The sequence below is a fragment of the Acanthopagrus latus genome, chromosome 14 (assembly GCF_904848185.1).
Source record: "Acanthopagrus latus isolate v.2019 chromosome 14, fAcaLat1.1, whole genome shotgun sequence".
Lineage (NCBI taxonomy): Eukaryota > Metazoa > Chordata > Actinopteri > Spariformes > Sparidae > Acanthopagrus > Acanthopagrus latus.
The window spans coordinates 18881463-18901748 of NC_051052.1; the positions used below are offsets into that span (position 1 = coordinate 18881463).

General features: G+C 41.4%; 3 protein-coding genes across 4 annotated transcripts; 2 read left to right on the top strand and 1 right to left on the bottom strand.

The window, feature by feature from the left end:
• Positions 1 to 754: 754 nt before the first annotated feature.
• On the top strand, positions 755 to 10511 carry itih2 (inter-alpha-trypsin inhibitor heavy chain 2). The gene is made up of 20 exons (XM_037122274.1): positions 755 to 988; positions 1866 to 1898; positions 2112 to 2150; positions 3379 to 3551; positions 3624 to 3728; positions 3799 to 4069; positions 4663 to 4791; positions 4878 to 4994; positions 5134 to 5302; positions 5389 to 5514; positions 5623 to 5804; positions 6282 to 6467; positions 6572 to 6711; positions 7505 to 7677; positions 7758 to 7913; positions 8012 to 8125; positions 8213 to 8411; positions 8499 to 8671; positions 9818 to 9935; positions 10048 to 10511. The coding sequence occupies exons 1-20, from the start codon at positions 893 to 895 to the stop codon at positions 10193 to 10195; spliced, it is 2847 nt and encodes a 948-aa protein (XP_036978169.1). The 5' UTR covers positions 755 to 892; the 3' UTR covers positions 10196 to 10511.
• On the bottom strand, positions 10421 to 13741 carry kin (Kin17 DNA and RNA binding protein). The gene is made up of 12 exons (XM_037122275.1): positions 13484 to 13741; positions 13299 to 13393; positions 13168 to 13211; positions 12945 to 13067; positions 12517 to 12701; positions 12379 to 12427; positions 12217 to 12268; positions 11994 to 12123; positions 11765 to 11893; positions 11578 to 11677; positions 11344 to 11444; positions 10421 to 10694 (listed from the first exon to the last, which is right to left on the bottom strand). Exons 1-12 carry the CDS (start codon positions 13595 to 13597, stop codon positions 10635 to 10637), a joined length of 1182 nt encoding a protein of 393 aa, XP_036978170.1. The 5' UTR covers positions 13598 to 13741; the 3' UTR covers positions 10421 to 10634.
• A 625-nt stretch (positions 13742 to 14366) lies between these two features.
• Positions 14367 to 19004, top strand: atp5f1c (ATP synthase F1 subunit gamma). Of its 2 annotated transcripts, XM_037122478.1 has the most exons (9): positions 14367 to 14489; positions 15063 to 15097; positions 15868 to 15999; positions 16104 to 16311; positions 16655 to 16798; positions 16885 to 16949; positions 17037 to 17192; positions 17948 to 18044; positions 18626 to 19004. In XM_037122478.1, the coding sequence occupies exons 1-9, from the start codon at positions 14449 to 14451 to the stop codon at positions 18627 to 18629; spliced, it is 882 nt and encodes a 293-aa protein (XP_036978373.1). In that variant the 5' UTR covers positions 14367 to 14448; the 3' UTR covers positions 18630 to 19004. The 2 variants fall into 2 exon arrangements, with proteins under 2 accessions (XP_036978373.1, XP_036978374.1); XM_037122479.1 differs by lacking the exon at positions 18626 to 19004 and having other exon boundaries at positions 17948 to 18048.
• Positions 19005 to 20286: the final 1282 nt, after the last annotated feature.

The window sequence follows — 20286 nt, forward strand, 5'->3', positions numbered from 1 at the left end:
AATGTATATTTTTAACATTTATTATGATAAACATATTTTTTCTAATATTCTTTAATAATATACTTACTTAGTGTGTTTGTCATTTTATACAGCATATATAATTTGATATATTCAGTAATAAATTGCAAGAACATCATAACTTTATGCAAATGTGTCAATAAATATGAAGATGACACTAAATGAAAACATGTCAGCGTCATCTCTTAGTTACAAAGTGAAAATATTGTCTTAAAACTGATTAAATGACACAAATTATGAAAAAATGTGAATATTAGAATATTATTTTTGACATAAATGTAGAATAGATTTGTTCTTTATTCAAACTTAACATGTGATTTGTGGGGTTTTTTTCACTGTAAAAGTGTAAAAGTCACATTTTAACTGCAAACATTTAGTCAAATCTAACTGACTAGTTTTCAGCATCACAGTGTGACTCAGGAGACACGAAGACTTTAGTTTGCTGCCACCTTGTGGACACTTTGGCGCACTGCAACCTCTCTGAAGATATGTGTCAATAAATGTTTGTCTCTGTGTATTTATATGATATGTGGCCTTTTTAAAAAAAAATCAAATCTGCAGCCTCAACATCACAAACTCTCTTTGTCTAAATGTGCCACATGTCGGTCAGTGAGTTGAAACGGTCCTCTGCCAGCTGGTCCTCCTCACCTGGACCCGCAGGTCAAGTTTCAAAGTGTCCCTCTTCTTTCTGGGTTACATCAAACACAACAAATATTGACTGGGGGCCGGAGTCGATCGGTTCAGTGGATTTTAACCTTCAGTTCTCGGCTGGGCAGAAGGACCTTCTGTCTCCCGCAGCGCCGTGTGTTTTTTTGTATATGTGTGTGTGTGTTTGAGGGTGTGTGTGTGTGTTTGAGCCCACAGGCCTGGAAACATGAGGCGTCTGCTGCTGCTGCTTCTGGGGCTCGTGCTCCTCCGTCAGGGCCGCGGCTTCGAGTTTGTGATAGACGGAGAATGGGAGGACGAGGCGGTGAGTTGGAGGCTGTTTTGGACTCATATTGATCCTAAATCAGAACAGGATGACATTCTTTGTGTTCTAGCAAAGGAAAGAGAGACAGAAGGTGCAGTTAAATGCTCTTATTGGATGCTGTTGGTCCTTATTATTATAATTACAGAAAAGAAGACGTGACTTTTTTGGGGGATTTTGCATGAATTACAATTTAAAAACACCTTAAAAATATTCCAAGCACCATGAATTGTGCTGTAAATCATTTGAGAGCTTTTTAAATGTATACGTATATTTTAAAAAAAACAATTTTCTTGATATTTGATCTTTTGAACTTGCTTAAAAACTCAGCTTTGTATCACAGAGGAGTCATTTTTTGTCTTCTATGAAGTGAAAAACATACACACCTACTCTGAATTGTTGTAGAAAAAGTAAAGAATTTAAGTCTTGCCTGCCTCGATTGTAAAATTTGATTTTCTTCATTATTACAACAAACTTGATCTTGTGTGTGTGTTAGTTTTTGAAATAAAATAAAAATTAATTTCCTGAGCTTTGACCTTAACATCTCACTCACAAACTCACCTTTTATAGCAGATAATGTATGTTTTAGTCCTCTAAGAAGTTTGTCTAAATGTGATTCCTCGATGACAAAAATACAGAATTCATGTTTTAGTCTTTGAAATTCCTGCCCTGACCTTCGACCCTTAAATCTCCCATGAAAATTAACTTTTATCCTGCAAAAAATGTGCTAATTTTTTCCTTTAAATCTCTGTTGTCCATCCAAATGTGACCTACATGACATGAAAAACACACACAAAAAGTAAAAAGTATTGAAGAAAAACTGCAGAATCCACATCTGAGTCATTAAATGTGATTTGCATCTTATTTTCTCTGCCACCAGTCGCATCTGCAGGACCATCGTGAGAGACACAAGGTGAGACCTTCCTGTCTTTTCTTGTTCATGTCTAGCTGTATAAAACGTAGTGCGGACTGCAGGTTTGCTTTTCTCACTGATGTCGCAACAATCATCGATCTGTGGAATGCATCGCACTCCAGTCCTCCAACAACACGTCGTGGTTTCTGCTCTTCTCTGCTGTCAGAGTCTTGATTAAGACTGTGAAGCTGATGACTTGTGTGTGTTTTTCAGCGAGCGATATTGACCAGCGAGGAGCAGGAAGACTTTGAGGTACGACCGTCCGCCTGCTGTTGGATTCTCTCCACTGTGACAGAGTTTAACCTTATCTGGAGTCAATACGCTGCTGTTTGGAGAGACTCCCGTGACTGACGGGTTATTGACTTTATTCTTGATCATCCTGCTCTGCCTCCATTTTTGTTCTGTCTGTCTTGTTCTGAATATGTTTGTCTTTATAATTTCAAACCATAACGAGATCTTTCTGATTTTACATTAGATGAGAGATGAACTCTACCACAAAAAGGAGAAAAATCAGGAGAATTTTATTTATTTATTTATTTTTGTCACTCTGCTTCACAAAAAAGAAGTTCCTCCAGAACTGTTTGAAAAAATAATGTCCTTAGATTCTCCCCAAATCTTTCTTTTCCTTTAAAAAAAAAAAATAGATATAAAAGATCCTCATGTAAAGTTTCATGGATGAAAAATCTTCTGGAAAAAAACTTTTTCAGGACCATTTTTTTGTGACACCCAGAATGATTTAAAAAAAAATCTTCAGATTGTTTTTTTCAGGAAAAATAAGTTTTTGTGAAACTGAGTGAAAAAAACATTTTAGGCGAATCTTGATCTTACTTTTATTTTTCAATCAAAGAAACAAAGTTCCTGCCAAAAGGTGTTTTTGAACTCAGTGTCATGATTTTATTTTTCCTCCTTCTATAAAAAACTAAAAAAGGAAAAAAAAGAATCATGTTTGTGAAAAATGTTTCTGGGAAACCAAATGAAAAAAAAACATTTCAGGTGAAAATATATTTTTTTTTCAGGAGAATTTTTTTCTTCCCAACAGAGAATTTACTGCTGAAAGTGTTTTAAACATGACTTTTGATTTTCTCCTGTTTTTTTTTGTTGTTTTTTTTGGATGAAAAATAAGGGACTTGAAACAATTATACTGATGATTTGCTGAAATCATCAACACAAGAGAGAAACAGTTCAGATCAGATGTAGGATATAGCTTCACTTTCCTCACTTTCCGGTGGTTTCATGCTTGAAAAGTCATCTTGAACAGGGTCTCTCATTAAAAATATCCGGGGGTTTCATACATATGAATGTCTAGAAGTCATTTCGAACGGCGGTCTCTTGCTTGGCAGCCATCTTGCCCAGCTGGCACACCGCCGCCATCCCATCCAACCCCTGACATTACAGTCAGCATTGTACATTTACATTTCCACCATTTCAGTCAGAACACTGTGGCGGTTTTGAGTCAAATCTCAAGACATTTTCTCTGCAGGCCATCCGCGGAGATGACATCACCGTCAAGAGCTACAAGGTGGAGAGCCGGATCACGTCCCGCTTCGCCCACACCACCGTCAGGAGCTCGGTGGTCAACTCGGGCTCCAAAGCCCAGAGCATCGGCTTCAACGTCCAGATCCCCAAACGAGCCTTCATCACAAACTTCACCATGTGAGCCCAGTTTGACGCAGTCCGGCCTCTTACGTAGATCTTCTAGAGGTTTGATTTTACATTTCGTTGCAGGAATGTGAACGGCATCACATTTATGGGCTCAGTGAAGGAGAAGACAGTGGCCAGGAACCTGTACGCCCAGGCCAGAGCCAGAGGCAAGGCAGCTGGCATCGTCAGGTACCGGACCGGCCTGTCGGAGTTATAATCCTCTGTAGAGCTCAACAGACTCACACGTTTCTGTTTACAGGGCGAACTCCCAGGACATGGAGACCTTTAAGACAGAAGTCCACGTCCCTCCCGGCAGCAACATCGAGTTTGAGCTCCACTACCAGGAGATGATGCACAGGAAGCTGGGTTTCTACGAGCACTCGCTGTACCTGCAGCCGGGGAGGCTGGTGCCGCAGTTCCAGGTGGACGTGTACATCTACGAGCCCAAAGGAATCTCCACAGTCCAAACAACAAACACCCTGGGAGAGGAGCTGACACAGCTGATCAAAATGACATCGTCCAAAGACAAGGTGAGACCGGGAAACAGCCAGAGCTCCAGGTATTCTGCCTGAGGCCGAGCAATCCTCTCATTTTATCCAGGAACACTTTGGAAATTTGAACTGAGGCACATGTATCTGTTTAAATCTGGCTGTAATTATGCTTTTAATTTCAGAGTTATGACAGTTTTGCTCATCAGTGATGGAGGAGAGTATGAAATATCACGACAAAATCTTACTTTAAAAACATAAAACATTGTGTTGCACAACTTGTCTCCACGACACAGGTGGTCATCTTGTCCTCACCAGGTTCCCAAATTTCCTTAAAGACAGTCAATTAGTTCGTCATGTGGCTTATAGATCTTTTATTTATTATAAGATTGTTGATGCAGGAACAATTTTTGGTTAAATTCTTACATGATTTTTTCTTGATTCAGGAAATGAACCAAATGTAAAGTCTGTCACAAACGACCACACGATGGAGCCGTTTGCATCAAAATGAATAAAATTTTCCTTGAGTCCTGACTGAACGTGTGAAACTGTGCTCTGAATAGACTGAAACATCCCTCTATAATGATAATAAAAACAATAATAATGACGATAGACTCTTCCGTCTGTGTCCACAGGCTCATGTTGTCTTCAAGCCAAACCTCCAGCAGCAGAGGAAGTGTGATAACTGCACAGGAAGCGCCATCGACGGCGTTTTCTCCGTCCGATATGATGTGACCAGGGACAGCAATGCTGGTGAACTACAGGTGCACACACTCGTCCAGAAAAACCTCGTTAATTAACTCGCATACACATCAAAAAACAGTTTGGAGATGATCACTGTTCCCTCCAGGTGTCTGACGGACATTTTGTCCAGTTCTTCGCTCCCTCCAACCTCTCGCCGCTTCCTAAAAACATCGTGTTTGTCATTGACGTCAGTGGATCCATGTGGGGCGTCAAGATGAAGCAAGTAAGTGATGAAGTCAAGTTGTTTTAACGCACTTTGACCCTCCAACCATCCTGTTCTGTCTCCACCCCTCCCCAGTAAAACACTGCCACCGTGTGGTCGTTCTGCAGATTGTTATTTAAATCCCACACCTGTCCCACAGACGGTGGAGGCCATGCAGGCCATCCTGGACGACCTGACCATCGACGACCACTTCAGCATCATCGACTTCAACCACAACGTGCGCTGCTGGAGCGAGGAGCTGGTCTCCGGCTCGTCCATCCAGATCGCAGACGCCAAGAAATACATCCAGAACATCAAACCCAACGGAGGTGTGAGGAAAAATCCTGGAAATGTTTGATCGCTCTGAGAACTCGTCGATAGTTAACGGCTTTGTTTTACTGATCTTTGACCTCAGGTACCAACATCAACGAGGCTCTGATGAGGGCGGTCCAGATGTTGGTGAGGGCGTCCAATCAGGGGCTGATCGACCCTCGCTCCGTCTCCATGATCATCCTGGTGTCAGATGGAGACCCCACTGTGGGTAAGACGGTCTGACTCAGCAGCAGGACGCTCTCTGATTGGCCGACCAGTCTGAATTCATCTTCTTCTATTCAACTATCAAAAACGCTGTCCTGTTTGATTTTCACAGGCGAGATCAAGCTCAGCACCATCCAGAAGAACGTGAAGCGGGTGATGAGGGAGGAGTTCTCTCTCTTCTCGCTGGGCATCGGCTTCGACGTGGACTACGACTTCCTGGAACGCATCGCCATGGAGAACAGGGGCGTGGCCCAGAGGATCTACGCCAACCACGATGCTGCAGACCAGCTACGGGTACGACAACTTTCCGGGAAAACTTTATTCTTCATCCGATTCACCTCAGTTTCCTCTAAAGTCAACTGAAAATATGAAACATCTTTCTTCTCTTGGTTAAAGTTTATTTAACGTGTTTGTTTTGGAAAAACTTTGGAATTTTTCACAGATTTTTTTGTTACGATTTTTTCCCTGTATAATTTTTTTTGAGGGGGCAGAAAACATTTTTTTTTAACTCCCCACAAATTTGGTGAAAAAAAAATAAAATAAATAAAAAACAGATTTTTTTTTTTCTTTCTTCGTGTGTTTTTGGGAACTTAAGTAAAAATTATCCTGGCAAAACTTTCCCAATTCATAAACACAGGAATTTAATCAGGCATTTTGCAATTTTTCAAAAATTAAATTAAAAAAGATGCAAGAAAAGGAAAGTCAAAAGTCAGAGCTGATGTGTAATAATTCCAGGTATTTTACCAGATTCTCCCGTCTGTCCCCCTGCAGGCGTTTTACAGCCAGGTCTCCTCCCCCCTGCTGAGGAGGATCACCATACAGTTCCCGGAGGACTCGGTGTCAGACGTCACCCAGAACCGCTTCGACAAATACTTTGAAGGCTCGGAGCTGGTGGTAGCCGGGAAGGTGCTGCCGTCGGACAGCAACACCCTGACCAGCCTCACCACCGCGTCTGCCGTGAGTAAAATGTTTACAAGAAAATCTGATATCACCTGAGTCAGAGGTCGAGGGTTCAGGGCCGGTAGAACTACCAGTGTCCTCTGTCCCGTCCCGTCCTGCAGGCCCGGCTGGACATCACCTTAGAGACCGACGCCGACACTGCAGAGCTGGACACCGAGCTGGCCAAGCAGCAGCACTCGTTCACAGGTTTCGCCAAACAAATGTGGGCCTACATCACCATCAAACAGCTGATCTCTGAAAGGTGAGAGGCCTGTTGACCTGAAGGGCAAGTGAAGATGGTTTATTTGTCTGGTGGTCTGAAAAAAATATTCACAGAACCAAATAACAAAAAAGTTATTGTTAGTTCTCCGGAATCTTTTTTTTGCCTGAAGAAATGTTCTTCTCAAACAAAGTGTTTTGTTTGCCTGCATTTGTTTTTTTTTCACTTGGTTTCACACTTGAAGAAAAACAAATTTGTTGTTTGTTCCCTGAATTTGCAGGAAAAATAAAAATGTTTAATCAGGAGGAAAAAAAAAGTTTTTCAGGAGAAAATAAATTTTGCCTCAAGAAAATTTTCATCTGAAAGAAATTCTCTGGTAAAATGTTTATATACCTAACAGTCAACAAGAACATTTCTTTCAGACTAAAACTTTATTCAGGCAAAACTTTTTTTTTTTTCTCTTGAAGCCGTTTTTCATTTTGTTTCATTCGAAAAGAATTCAGGAGAAAAATATAAATTTCAAGAGAAAATTCAAAAAAGTTTATTTGCCTGAAGAAATGTTCTCGTAAAGTGTTTTTTAGATTCATACCAAAAGAATTTGGGAGGAAAAAAAGTTTCTTCAGGAGGAAAAAAAATGTTGCCTGAAGAAAGTTTTCACCTAAAATAAATTTGCTTGAAGTGTCTTATAAATTGAAGTGTGTCAAATAAGAATAACAGAATAATTCCTGTGTCAGCTCGACCAGGAAGCATTTATTTTTTCAGACGAACATGGAGGACTCGTCTCAGCGAACTTGTGCTGCTCGCTGTTTGACTGCTGTGCTGTGGCTCTCTGCAGGTCTCTGGCTCCAACAGCTGCCAAGAAGAGGAAGATCACCCAGAGGATCATGGCGCTGGCCGTCGAGCACCAGTTCGTCACTCCTCTCACTGCTCTGCTGGTGGAGAGCGAGGACGCCACGGAGAGGCTGCTGGCCGACTCCCCGAAGGACCCCAAGCACGGCTGCTGCTTAGGTGCCTGACAGGAGAGGAGCTCTTTTACTGTTGATTGATCGTGTAAAACTCTGTTAAATATCTTCGTCATGTGTACGTAGGAGGAGGATTCGGTGGAGGTTCGGCGTCCTCTGGTTTGGTTCCGGTCCCTGTGGTCTACCAGCCTCCACCCTGGGTCCAGATGACCACCACAGCCCCCCCGAGTCAGGTGGCGAAGGGTCCAGAGGAGTGGGCCCTGCCTCAACAGGTCAACTTAGGTAAGACACACTCACACACTCACACACACACTTCTGATGACTTTTATTAAATCGCCAGCAGCTCTGGATGTGTAACCAGCTGAGTGTTTCTCACCCAGTGGATAACGACCCTCACTTCATCATCCACCTGCGGAGAAGCGACACGAACGTCTGCTTCAACATCGACTCCAAACCCGGTCACATTCTCAACCTGGTGTCTGACAGCGGAGCAGGTAGAACACCTGTATATATAACCCGAACCCTGACAGAGGGCCTCGGGTTTTGACTGGTTGACCCTCCGCTGTCCTCTTGTCCCACAGGTCTGGTCGTGAACGGTCAGCTGGTCGGCTCTAAGAAGATGAAAAAAAACAAACTCAACACCTACTTTGGCACCATCTCCGTCTACTACCAGCCTGATGGAGTCAGCCTGACCGTCGGCACTGACAGCATCGCCATGACCGACGGCGGGAACAACCACTCCTTCACCTGGAGCGCCACGGCGGAAATCGTACAGGACGGGTAAACACCGTCACACCTTTAACCACGCCGCCTCACCTCGCTGCTTGAACATCAGGCTGATTTTGTCTCGTGTTCGTCATGTTTCAGAGTCAGAATCTCCATCGTGAAGAACTCCCACGTTTCCATCGTGATAAATAATAATATCCAGGTGATGGTGCTGCTTCACCGCGTGTGGAAGAAAAACCCGGTCAGCGTCGACTTCCTCGGCATCTACATCGCCAACGACAACCAGTACTCCCCTCTGGTCCACGGACTCATAGGTACGACTTTCTTTCTCTGGAGAAATATTTTCTTTGTGTCTGCTTTTTCACATAGTTTTTGCCTGAAAGAAATGATTAGCGCCTGTTTTTTTGTTTTTTTTTATGCAATGCAAAAACATTTTTTTCTCAAAAGAAAAAAGTTATTTCAGGAGAAAAAAAAGTTTTTTGATTCATTTGATACATTTTTCCCCTGACGTTTTTTTGTTAAGCGATTTTCACGAGAAACTGATGTTTTTCTAAGGGATTTATATTGGAAAAAGACGATTTTTCACGATTTTTCACAAGAAAATGACCTTTTTTTTTAAGAGAAAATAACATTTTTTCACAAGAAAACACATTTGAAAAAACATTTTCCTGACAGATGTCTTTGCGGGAAATGTTTTAGAATAAAAAAAAACAAACAGGAAAATTATTTTGTCAGAAAAAAAAAGAAAAAAAATTTCCATGTGTGTAAACTGACTGAAAAGAAAAGAAAAAAAGTTTTTTCGTAGGATTTTTTCACTTTCCATAGGAGAACTTTTTTTTTTACCCAAGGAGATTCTTTTTTTTTTAGTATTTCATATTCACAATTTAAATGTAAAGATTATTCTGAATTGCAATCAAAATATACTGTACATTAGAGAATGTTAAATTAGCTTCTGATATTATAACTCACTGCTGAAAAACATTTTTTACTTAAAATACTACAAATCAAACATCAGAGAAAAATGAACTATCAACAATAAGACACATTTTCTCCTAGTTGAAGCATTTATTTCATTTATTTTATAGAACATTAACAGTGATTGTGCACAAAACTGTCCATACCAGAGGTACAAAGCCACAGGAGAGTAAAAACAGCAAACTTTTAATGCATAAATATTTATTTTTTGTCAAAGTAATACAAATATCTTTGTGAAACCAGCCCCTGAAGCAACACACAAAACTGCCAACAAGCTTCTTTTTTCTCACATATTATTTTGAGAAGTTTGTTTCTGGCAGATTTAAGTCGTATTTAAGACGCGGCAAGAAAAACCTTTAAAAACTCACCACAAGAGTGAAACTGTTGGTTTAGTGGCTTCGTGTGTCAGGATGAGGACGACATCGAACCATCCAGTCACAAACGGAACCGTGAACTGTTGTGTGTCTGTGTTTGTGATTCTTCAGGGCAGTTTTCTAGAGATCCTGAGCCGGACGTGAGCGTGTACGACGTCCACGAAGGAGTCGACCCTCTGAAGCGAGAGGCCACCATGGAGGTGAAGGGCAACAGGCTGCACGTCACCAGGTACGTCTGAATATAAATGACTCATATGAAACTGATTTCTGAAGCGTGAAACGATTCGTATTAAAGCTCGTGTGTGTGTGTGTGTGTGTGTGTGTGTGTGTGTGTGTTTTAGGGGCTGGCAGAAGGACTACAGGACCGATAACACGCACGGCTCAAACGTCTACTGCTGGTTCGTACACAACAGCGGGAAGGGCTTCATCGACGGCCACTACACCGACTACATCGTCCCCAATCTCAACAGCTTCCTCCCGACGCTCTGAGCAGCTGGAGATGCATTCGAGTACCCTGTGCTGCTATAAATCCCCCGAGTCAGTGAGCTGACACGCAAAATGAAAAGAAAAGAAAAAAAAAAGAGTGGAAAACTGAAGCCAGAAGAAAAGAGGGGACGACATGAAGACGTTTTAACATTTTGGTGTCTACATTTCCTTTTTAAAATGATAAATGTTTCCTTCTTTCCTAATTGTTTTTCCGAAGAACACCAGGAGTCACTTTTGTTGAATTTATTAGGAGAAAAATGTACATCTGCAATGTAAAGATCTTGAACATCGATACAAAATAAAAAAAAAATTAATTGAACAAATTACTCAGTGTTTATTTGTGTGATGCATTGTGGGATGTGTGTGTATGTACAGGTGACTTTTAGGGAAGTTACTCTGACACAGTAGAGTCCCTGAGATTAAAACGGGGGAGGTTGTTGGTTCAGGCCAGTTTGGAGAAATCCTCGTAGGCGATGTCGACCCTCTTCCCCTTCTGTGAACCCTGAAGATGAGAGAGGGTGACGCTTTAATGATGAAGGACTCATACAGCTTTGGAAGAGTGAAATACAAGTAAGTACGACTCATGATGATTTTTAGACTGAGTGAAAAACAAAAACAAACTTTTTTAAACCGCACGGAAACATAAAGTAAATTATTTTGAATCACCTGAAAAAAAAAAAATCATTTGACTTAATTTTTTTAACAAATTAGAAAAAACAAAACAGGAGAATCACTTTCTTTCAACCGCCTGAATTTTTTTTTTTCCTTCATGACAATTTTTATGTGAAAAAGTTGAAATTAGTTTTTTTCCAGAGGGAATTATTTTCAGATTTCTTGTCACTTTTTTTTTTATTCCTGAATTTTTTTTATTTATTTTATTTTTCTTTTGGTTTTCACTAATGGATAAAAATGTAGGGTACTTTGAAAGACTATGCCAGCCAAACTTCCGTTCTCAGGTCATAAACACAGGAGAGAAAACTATTTAGATCTGACTTAGAAAATGGATCATGAGTAAAATAAATGTGTTCCGTAAACACCAGGTTACGATGAAAATCAGGAACGTTGAATGTCACATTCAGTTTAACCAATTTTCAATTTTCACAGCCGACAGGAGCAGTTTCTGGCAGATTTGAGAACAGAGGAATACTCACAGTTTCGAGCGTGAGTGTAGCGCTGAAGTTCTTTTCGTCTATTCCCTCCAGCACCGCCTCGACGTCTCTGTACGGTCCGTTCAGGATCAGAACCCGTTTACCTGCAGCAGGTTAGACAACAAGATGAAGAGGAGCCGACACTGAGGTGTTGATCATCAAACTGAGACAGTGTGGGGGTGTATGTAAGGTGGTCTGCATTAAGAAATATCCCTTTAAATGATGTTTGTGGTTTACCTGGTGCCGGTATGACCGTCTCGACATGATTCTGGTCCAGCTTCAGTTTGTCTCCTGAGTCGATCATCTTCACCACCGCTGCGTATTTGTCTCGCACCTCCTGCGACAACAAACATTCACAGCGATTATCGACACGTCTGTCACATCAACTCGCTCTCATGACAAGTGAAACGCTCAGCATCGTTACCATGACGACACCCTTCTTCTTGTGGTACTTCTCTCCCAGTCTCTTGGTGACGACTTTGATCACGATGTTCGGCTGCATCCAGTAATCTGTTCGGACCGCGTCCAGCTTCTTCTTCTTCCTCGCCTCCATCTGAAGAAAAAAACATTCAGTTAATTTCAGAAAAATCAGCTGGAATAAGTAAAAATAAAACAAACACAGACAGAGGAAGGAGAAAATACATCTTCTCTACCTCCATGATCTCCTCCAGAGCAGATTTCTTCTTCTTCTCTGAGCGGGAGTCGGAGGCGGCGTCTTTCCTCTTGGTGGACGCTGCTGCTGCTACTGCTGCTGCTTTGAGAGCGCTGGCACCAAGAGCAGAACTGCAGGGAGGCAAATACAACAGTGTCAGATAAAAAGTGATTCAATGATATCTGCCTAAAAACAATCAGCAGCCTGCACAGAGACTTCTGTACCTGGATTTGGACGGACCGGCAACACATGCAGAGGCGCCCAGGTTGAAAGCAACTGCAAAAAACAGGCAAAAGGAATGAAAACTAACATAACGAACATTTAGATTTTGCATTAAACTGAAAATATTAGTGTTTGTCTGAGATCTTGCTGTTTTATTTACATACTTTTTTCTTCTTCACTCTCACGTTTCAGCTCGGTGAAGACGGGTGTTTCCTGCAGATGAACAAAATATTGAAAGATGTGATGTTTATTGAGCTGAACTTCACACACTCACAGCTGAATCCTGTCCCGTCGGCACTCACCTCCACCTCCTTTCCGTCGCGGCCTCTTCGGACCTGCTCGTTGATGAACTTGGCGCTCCTCTCCTCATCATCCAGGTCCGCCTTCTTCCTCCTCGCCTGCTCCTCCTGGAGGCGGATGGTTTCCGGGTCGCGGTCGATGTACTGGATGTACCAGCCTTTGGGGGTCTCGTCGACCTTACATAAACCTGGCAGGAACATCCAGCGATTAATAAGTTCATATCCATTTTTGAGTTACTGCCATTCAGCCAGGTAAGGGTGACTTTCTTCACAGCTTTTCATGTTTTTCATTTTTCTGGATACTTCGTCCACCACATTTATGTTTGTCTTATAAAAGAGATTTCCTTCAGATTTCCACATCTTTGTGAAGAACAGAAAACACGTCCGGATGGATTTCATATTTCGTATACATTCAGACCGTCTCAGTTTACCTTCCCTGCCGAGCCACTTGGTGAAGTCGGTGAGAGTCTCCCACTGTGTGGAGTTCATGTGGACGTGCTCTCTGTCGCTGATGTATTCATTGTAGACGATGTTGTTGTGCACGCGTTTGGTCCCTGCAGGTGGAGTAAAGAAACACATGAATCAAACTAGTTTCCAGCTGCTGCTGCTGTTGTTGGACAAACATCTGGCTGATGTGAGCGAATCAGGACTCACCGAAACGTCTCCTGAGCAGCTCCAGGAACTCATTTTTGAACTCACTGGGAGAAAAGGGAGACAAGAGTGAAACCTGAGGTATAAAATACACCACAAACATGCTTTTCTCTCTTCTTCGCTGATGATCTTACTCTGAGAAATAGTCCATGAACTTGTTGGGGTCCTCTGAGGCCAGCAGCAGCTGCCTCTGGTGGGACTCTGACATGCAGTGACATTTGAAGCCGTTCTGTGAACAAACACAAAACACGAATAAGATCAAAAACATCAACAGCAACAATAAATACATCGAGTACCGCAGATTTAATGGACGCCTCACCTCATCTCGACATTGTTTCTGACACATCTGACAATACCACCTCAACTTCTGGAGCCCTTTGGATTTTATCCTGTTGGCTATCGCCTTTGGCGACAGAAAATCTGCTTTTCCCATTCTGACGAACTACAAGACACATAAAATGTCTGATTTTAATCGATTATTAACACTTAAATGGCGAAAAAACCTCCCGCTCGGTTAGCGGCGGCTAACCCACTAACGTACACAGAGGTAAACAGCTTCCGCGTGTCCTGCGTCATAACCTCGCGAGAAAGCTGAAAACACGCGATGACTGTAGCTGCGTTCACGGACTTGTGTTTTGCTTCGTACTTTACAACGTGTCGATATGATTTATGAAGTTATTAAAATTGACTGTACTCAATCCCAGTTTGTGGCTCCTATGTAATAATTGTATATTTATGACTACCTTGATGATGCAGAAATTATTCAATAGGTTTTATATTGTGTGCTAGTCTGATTTCTTTGTGATTTTATATGAATTGCCACTGTGACAGTGACATTTCCCCTCATGCAATAAAAATCTGGCTGTCAGATATTGCTACAGATTTGTTTTCCTCATGAATGACGCTGATATTTGAATGCTGAAAGACTATCAAACTTCGAATATGAATATGTAAAATCAAACATTTGCATGAGATTATGAAGGTACAGTATGAAGGAAAGTTCAAGATTTGGTCGTTCAATACATCTCAGACGAAACAACAACACTGCATAATTTATTTATTTATTTATTTTTATTTTTTGTAATATATGGGTTCAGAGTGGCAAATTCAACATGTTTTACAAAAAACACAAAAAGGACTTCAAGGGTAATGTTCGTTGTAGGTGACGCGTGTGCACGGCAGCTTTACGACTTTCCCGCCAGTCCGTGAAGGCAGCAATTCTTCCATTTTGCCTTTAACTTGCGCCTGCGCAGTCCTGCGTGTCTGACCTTCATAGGAGTAACCATGTTCGCCAGGACCAGCGCGTTGGTGTTCGCCCCACAATGGTAAATTAAAACATACTTAACACTTTCACAACAATCTTATGTTTGATATTATTTATATGTACTTAATGTATATATGTAATGTGAAGGAATGTGTAGCTTCTTGTACGTAATACACGCAGTTATTGGATGCAAGGGCATGCTAACGTGGAGGCCGCGGCTAATGAATGACAGCGGTGTGCTGCAGTGTGAATGGCTCAGCAGCCGACTACAAGCTAATGCTAGCCGTGCTGACATCTACTTGCTGAAGTGTCCTGACATTGTGGGAGAAGCTAGTAAGCATCTCACTAATGAATGGTTGAGCACATTATGCTTCTACATTGTCTACACACACAGCAGTGACAGCGGTGTCTTTAGCTAGCGGCTAACTGTCAGAGCTTTTTCTGTGCACTAAGTTATGCTAACGCGCTTGCACAGCTAGCAAGCAACAAAATGATAAGCTCAAGTTCAACTAAACAGAGTTCATGCTAATACGACGTCAGCTCGTACTGTTAATGTCAGACTGTTTTTATAATGCTGTTACTTCTTGGTAATGCTTGCAGCTAAAAGCTAACATGCACTATATTCTGTTCACAGTGGGCAGGTCAGGAACATGGCAACCTTGAAGGACAGTAAGTACTTTTGCATACTCCCCTCCACAATACATGAAGAGAAGAGCACAGCAGCATGTTGCAGACTATAACCCCACACTGGTAACACGCCAGAAGCAAAATCTGAACTGTCTCTGCAGAAATCTGACACATATTGAGAGAAATGTCAGACTCAGTGTCTTTCAGAGGGGTTGCCATGTTTGGTTTGTAAGACACAAGCTGCAAAACATGGCTTTAGTGTCTTTGATTAATCCTCTGCAAAGGTTTACACGCAAGCTGCTTATTACTAGTTTACAATAACGTGGTCTTGACTATAAGTTACACATTGTAGTCTGTTTTGGTGGAAGTTAAGGGGGCTTGCAACTAACAATATCGATGAATTATTTGCAGCTGGTTATTTTTCATCAGATAAATTATGTATAATGTGTCAAAAGATTGTGCAGAAATGCTCCTCACATAAATGACAAAGAAAAAACAGCAAATCTATACATTTAATCAGCTGCAACCAGCAAATGTTGAACATATTTGTACAGAAATGATTAATAGCGTATCAAAATATTTTCATTTTCTTTCTTTCAAACAGAAATAAGCCTATCCTAGTGATTCACAAAAGGTTGTTAGGGTTGCACGTTTGCCAGGTTGCCAGTTCATAAAGGATAATCATGTTGCCAGATATGTGAATGTAATTTAGTGTATTTGTTGCATATACCACATTTACTGTACACCGCCCAGGTTGATTGTTTAATCCGTACTTGCTGTCAGACTTGAGTAATATCTTCTCTTCTCTTCAGTCACCATCCGGTTGAAGTCCATCAAGAACATCCAGAAAATTACCAAGTCCATGAAAATGGTGGCCGCTGCCAAGTATGCTCGTGCTGAGAGGCAGCTGAAGCCAGCCAGAGTCTATGGCACCGGTGCTCTCGGTATGTGCCTCCATATTGTCTCTCACTTTGGCTGAGTCAAGAGTTCACATTTATTCGACTCTGGACTGAGTTTCCCCCCCCCGTTTCCTCTCTGCTCCCTCCAGCCTTGTACGAGAAGGCCGAGATCAAAGCCCCGGAGGAGAAGGCCGGCAAGCATCTGATCATCGGCGTGACCTCTGATCGTGGTCTCTGTGGCGCCATCCACTCCGGTGTGGCCAAGACCATCAAGAGCAGGATCGCCAGCCTGACCGATGCTGGCAAGGAGGTCATGGTGGTCAACGTGGGAGACAAGCTGAGAGGCCTGCTGCACAGGTAGGAACAGAAACGGCGTCCTGAAGTTCACTGTCATAACATCTGATGAAGGACATGAGTCAGCGCCAGTGCTGCTGCTGTTTACCCAGCAGCTGTTCAGTTGAATTTTCTGTTTAGTAGCTGCCGCAAACGGATGATATTAATTTGTTGTCGTGTTTTTTGTTTGAGCGGGTTCAGATTAATTATGTTGTAATTCTGCCTGCAACCAATGATTATTTGCATTGTCAGTTAATCTGATAATAATTTCCTAGATTGATTGATTGTTTAGTTTTGTATTTCCTAAATCTGAGGTATAGTCTTTAAAATGAGCTGTATACCAATAACACCCGCTGTCCGCTTCCAGAACTCATGGAAAGCACATCATGCTGAACTGTAAGGAGGTCGGCCGTAAGCCGCCAAACTTCGGTGACGCTTCGATCGTCGCCACTGAGCTCCTCAACTCTGGATATGAGTTTGACCAAGGCTCTGTCATCTTCAACAGATTCAGGTACGATGCTTGTTCAGCTCTTTTTTTTTTTTTTTTTTTCTTTATCCGGAGTTTCTCAGGGTTAATCTCTCCTTTCTTTGTTGCAGGTCTGTTATCTCATACAAGACGGACCAGAAGCCTTTGTTTTCCATTGAGACAGTCGCTAATGCAGGTAGTGTCTGTTTTCCCAAAAGAAGTTTTTCAGATCCTCAGGCGTCCCAACCAGAAATATACTGAATATATGTGTTTTCGTGTGCAGAGAGCATGGGCATCTACGATGACATCGATGCCGACGTGCTGAGGAACTACCAGGAGTTTGCTCTGGTCAACATCCTCTACTTCGCCATGAAGGAGTCCACCACCAGTGAGCAGAGTGCCAGGATGACCGCTATGGACAGCGCCAGCAAGAACGCCTGTAAGTACTCTGCACCTCCTGCCTGACATATTTATGAGTGTCTGCTTACATGTGAGCGTTTATCCTACAATTCTCTGATGGGTTGGAATGATTTTCTCTTGTGGAGTTAAATGCGATTTTTATAGTCATTTATTTGGCAACATTTCCAAACATTGTCTTATTTATAACTTCTTGTGTGTGTGTGTTATCTTAACTTATCTGCTTTTAAGTTGTGTCATTTAACTGAATTATGATTGTGGGTGAATTTTTTTTGATTGATGGAAGCTCTTGTAACTTGGCTCGACATTTCTATAATCAAAACAAATTAAAAGATTGACAACCAGTGCAAAGTAAGTTAGTTCCTTTTAAGCATGCAGTGATTAATAGCTTATTAGGGAAAAAAAAAGGATTGTTGTCAGAAAATTATGAAAAAACAAAAAACAAACTGAACTTGAGCTCCAAAATCTAAATATGTCAAACGTGTGAATCAGACAAAAGCAGCTAAACCTCAAATTTGAGAAGCTAAAATCAGTGAGTGTTTAGAGGTCAGCGTTTAAGTCTATCATCCAAATTGTTCAACATTTTTTCTGCTGACTACTTTTTAGCATTTTAAACAATAGTGATGACGTAACGTGCAGATTGTAACATCCACTCAGGCTACTTGCGATTTTGCCGTTTTCCACATCTTGTTAGCGTTCGGTTTGAGTCGTGCACTCAGGTTTCTGTCCTCCAACATGAAGTGTAACATCTGACTGGTTTTCTCTGTCGCTCCCCAGCTGAGATGATTGACAAGCTGACCCTCACCTTCAACCGTACCAGACAGGCCGTCATCACCAAGGAGCTCATTGAGATCATCTCTGGAGCTGCTGCGCTGTAAGTCTCCTCTCTTTTTTTCGTTTTTTTTCTACCGTCCTCCCCTCATTTTCAGATTCTCCTCAGTGACTCATTATATTCCTCCATCATTCTGCTCAACTTTTCTGACCTTTTTTTTTTTTTTTTTTAAGACCACCTCTTTATTTCTCAAGATTCCCTCTCAGTTGAGCGTGTCTATTAAATTTTGTAAGAGCTGTCACATTCTCTGGTGACTAATTCTCCTCTCTGACCTAATCTGCTCCTCCTCACCCTCTGCTGATGTCAGGAACTGAGGCTTGTTTTAACAGAGGAGGTAACAATGTAGAGATAGACTGTACTGTTAGATCCCCTCTGGGCTAGTTTGGTGTGAAGTCAGAGATATCTATATAGATATAGATATATGTATGTGTGTGTATATGTATGTATAGATATATGTATGTATAGAGATAGATAAGATAAGATAAGATAAGAAGATATGATATGATATGATATGATAGTCTAGATGCCCTGTAGGAGTCCAGAGTATCTCTACAGTTCCACAGTTTGTTCAGCTGTTTATGTTCAATGTCTTTAACTTTGTTTTCCTTTTTTTTTCTTTGCAGATAAACGAGCCAGGTCTTCGTTTCCATTAACTTTAGCTCTTCGAAACCTCAGGAGCGTCGTGTCCAGAGTCTACGAACATTTGTGCTTCTATTTGTATAAATATATGGAGAAAATAAACAGTCAGATTCCTCTTCTTTCATCAGCTCCTGTATGTTTTATTCCCTGACAATAAATGCTAATGAAAATGAATGTTGGCACTTCACTTTTAATCCAAATGTTTAACTTGAACGCTTTGACTCATGAGTCGGTAATGACAGTGTCTCTGTTCAGACGATATTAAAGTTCACGTGTGTTGTACTGTGGCGTTCACATACAGAGGACGGACAAAAAACAAAGTAGAAACACAATTGTTCCTTCAATAAATGCTACATATGTGAAGCCAGTGATGTTCTCAGTGTTTTTCAGAGATTTTGATTCAACTCTTTTTCAGGCTGATCAATCAGATCGGCATCAGTGATCATATAACTCCGTCTGGCTATCGGCCATGAAGTGACCAATTTTCTTTGTCGGTGCGACACATACCTGGTCTCATTACCTGATGTAAAGGTTATTCCTGTTGGTGCCACACAGTGAAGTACAGTGACTTTGAAAGAGCAGCAGCATCAAGAGACAATGAATCAATGCTAATGGCTGATGAGTCCTATCTGACTCAAGTTCAACAGACCTTCAGAGACGCCAGCATGACAGTACAGCACTTTTAAGCAAGACTGTTGTATCAAACTAGATAGGCACTCAGTAGAGTGTATACCTCCGCCAAGGCCCTCCAATCTTTTCAATCGATCAAACTTGACAGCCTTGAGTCACTCTGAACTTCAAACCATCCGTAACTGCTCAGCAGTAATGTATGATCAGAAGATCTGGAAAGGATATTGTATATTATACTCACTCATAGAGACCAGCTACCATTAGCACCCATACATTATTCTCTGAGAAATTAATGAACGTAACAAAAGAATGAAAAGAAAAATGGTTGTCTTGTAAAAGAAAGTGACAGAAAAATGTCTTGGAAATGTTCCTTTATCTGGACCTGCATCAGAAGATAATGGGGGAGTCTGAGTTCTGGGCCGAGACTCATCCTCCATCCGAGTGTGGGTGGAAACCAACCAACTCACAAAAAACCACACAGAAACATAAAAATACACAACAACAATACCCCGAAACACACAAAACATGCTAAAAAAAACATACAAAACTGACTTAAACACAGAAAACATACAAAACACAAAAAATTAAAAATACGTAAAAACAAAAACGGAAATACAAAAAAAACAAATACATGTGTAAGCACACAAAAACACACTGAAAAACACAAAAGGAAGCAGCTTTCTTGTGTCAGTCGACGTCACTTCTACATGAGACAACACAAAAGTGAAGTTTAATAAAGTTCCTCTGAAACCTAAACTGACATTTAGAGAGATGCGTCTGATGCTGACATCATCATCTGTCATCGACATAAAGTCTCAAATCAGATTTTAAATCTGCGTTTAGTCTCTGACTTCTCAACATTTCAGCGTTTAACATCAGAATTCCATTTCCTGTAGTTCTCTTAAGGTCCAAACTCTTCAGAAACCAGTCAGTCTCCACATCACCTTCTTCGGTTCTGTGATCTGCTCTGTTGGTTTTTATTCTGCTGACTCCATTTTACAAAGAGCCTCAAGGA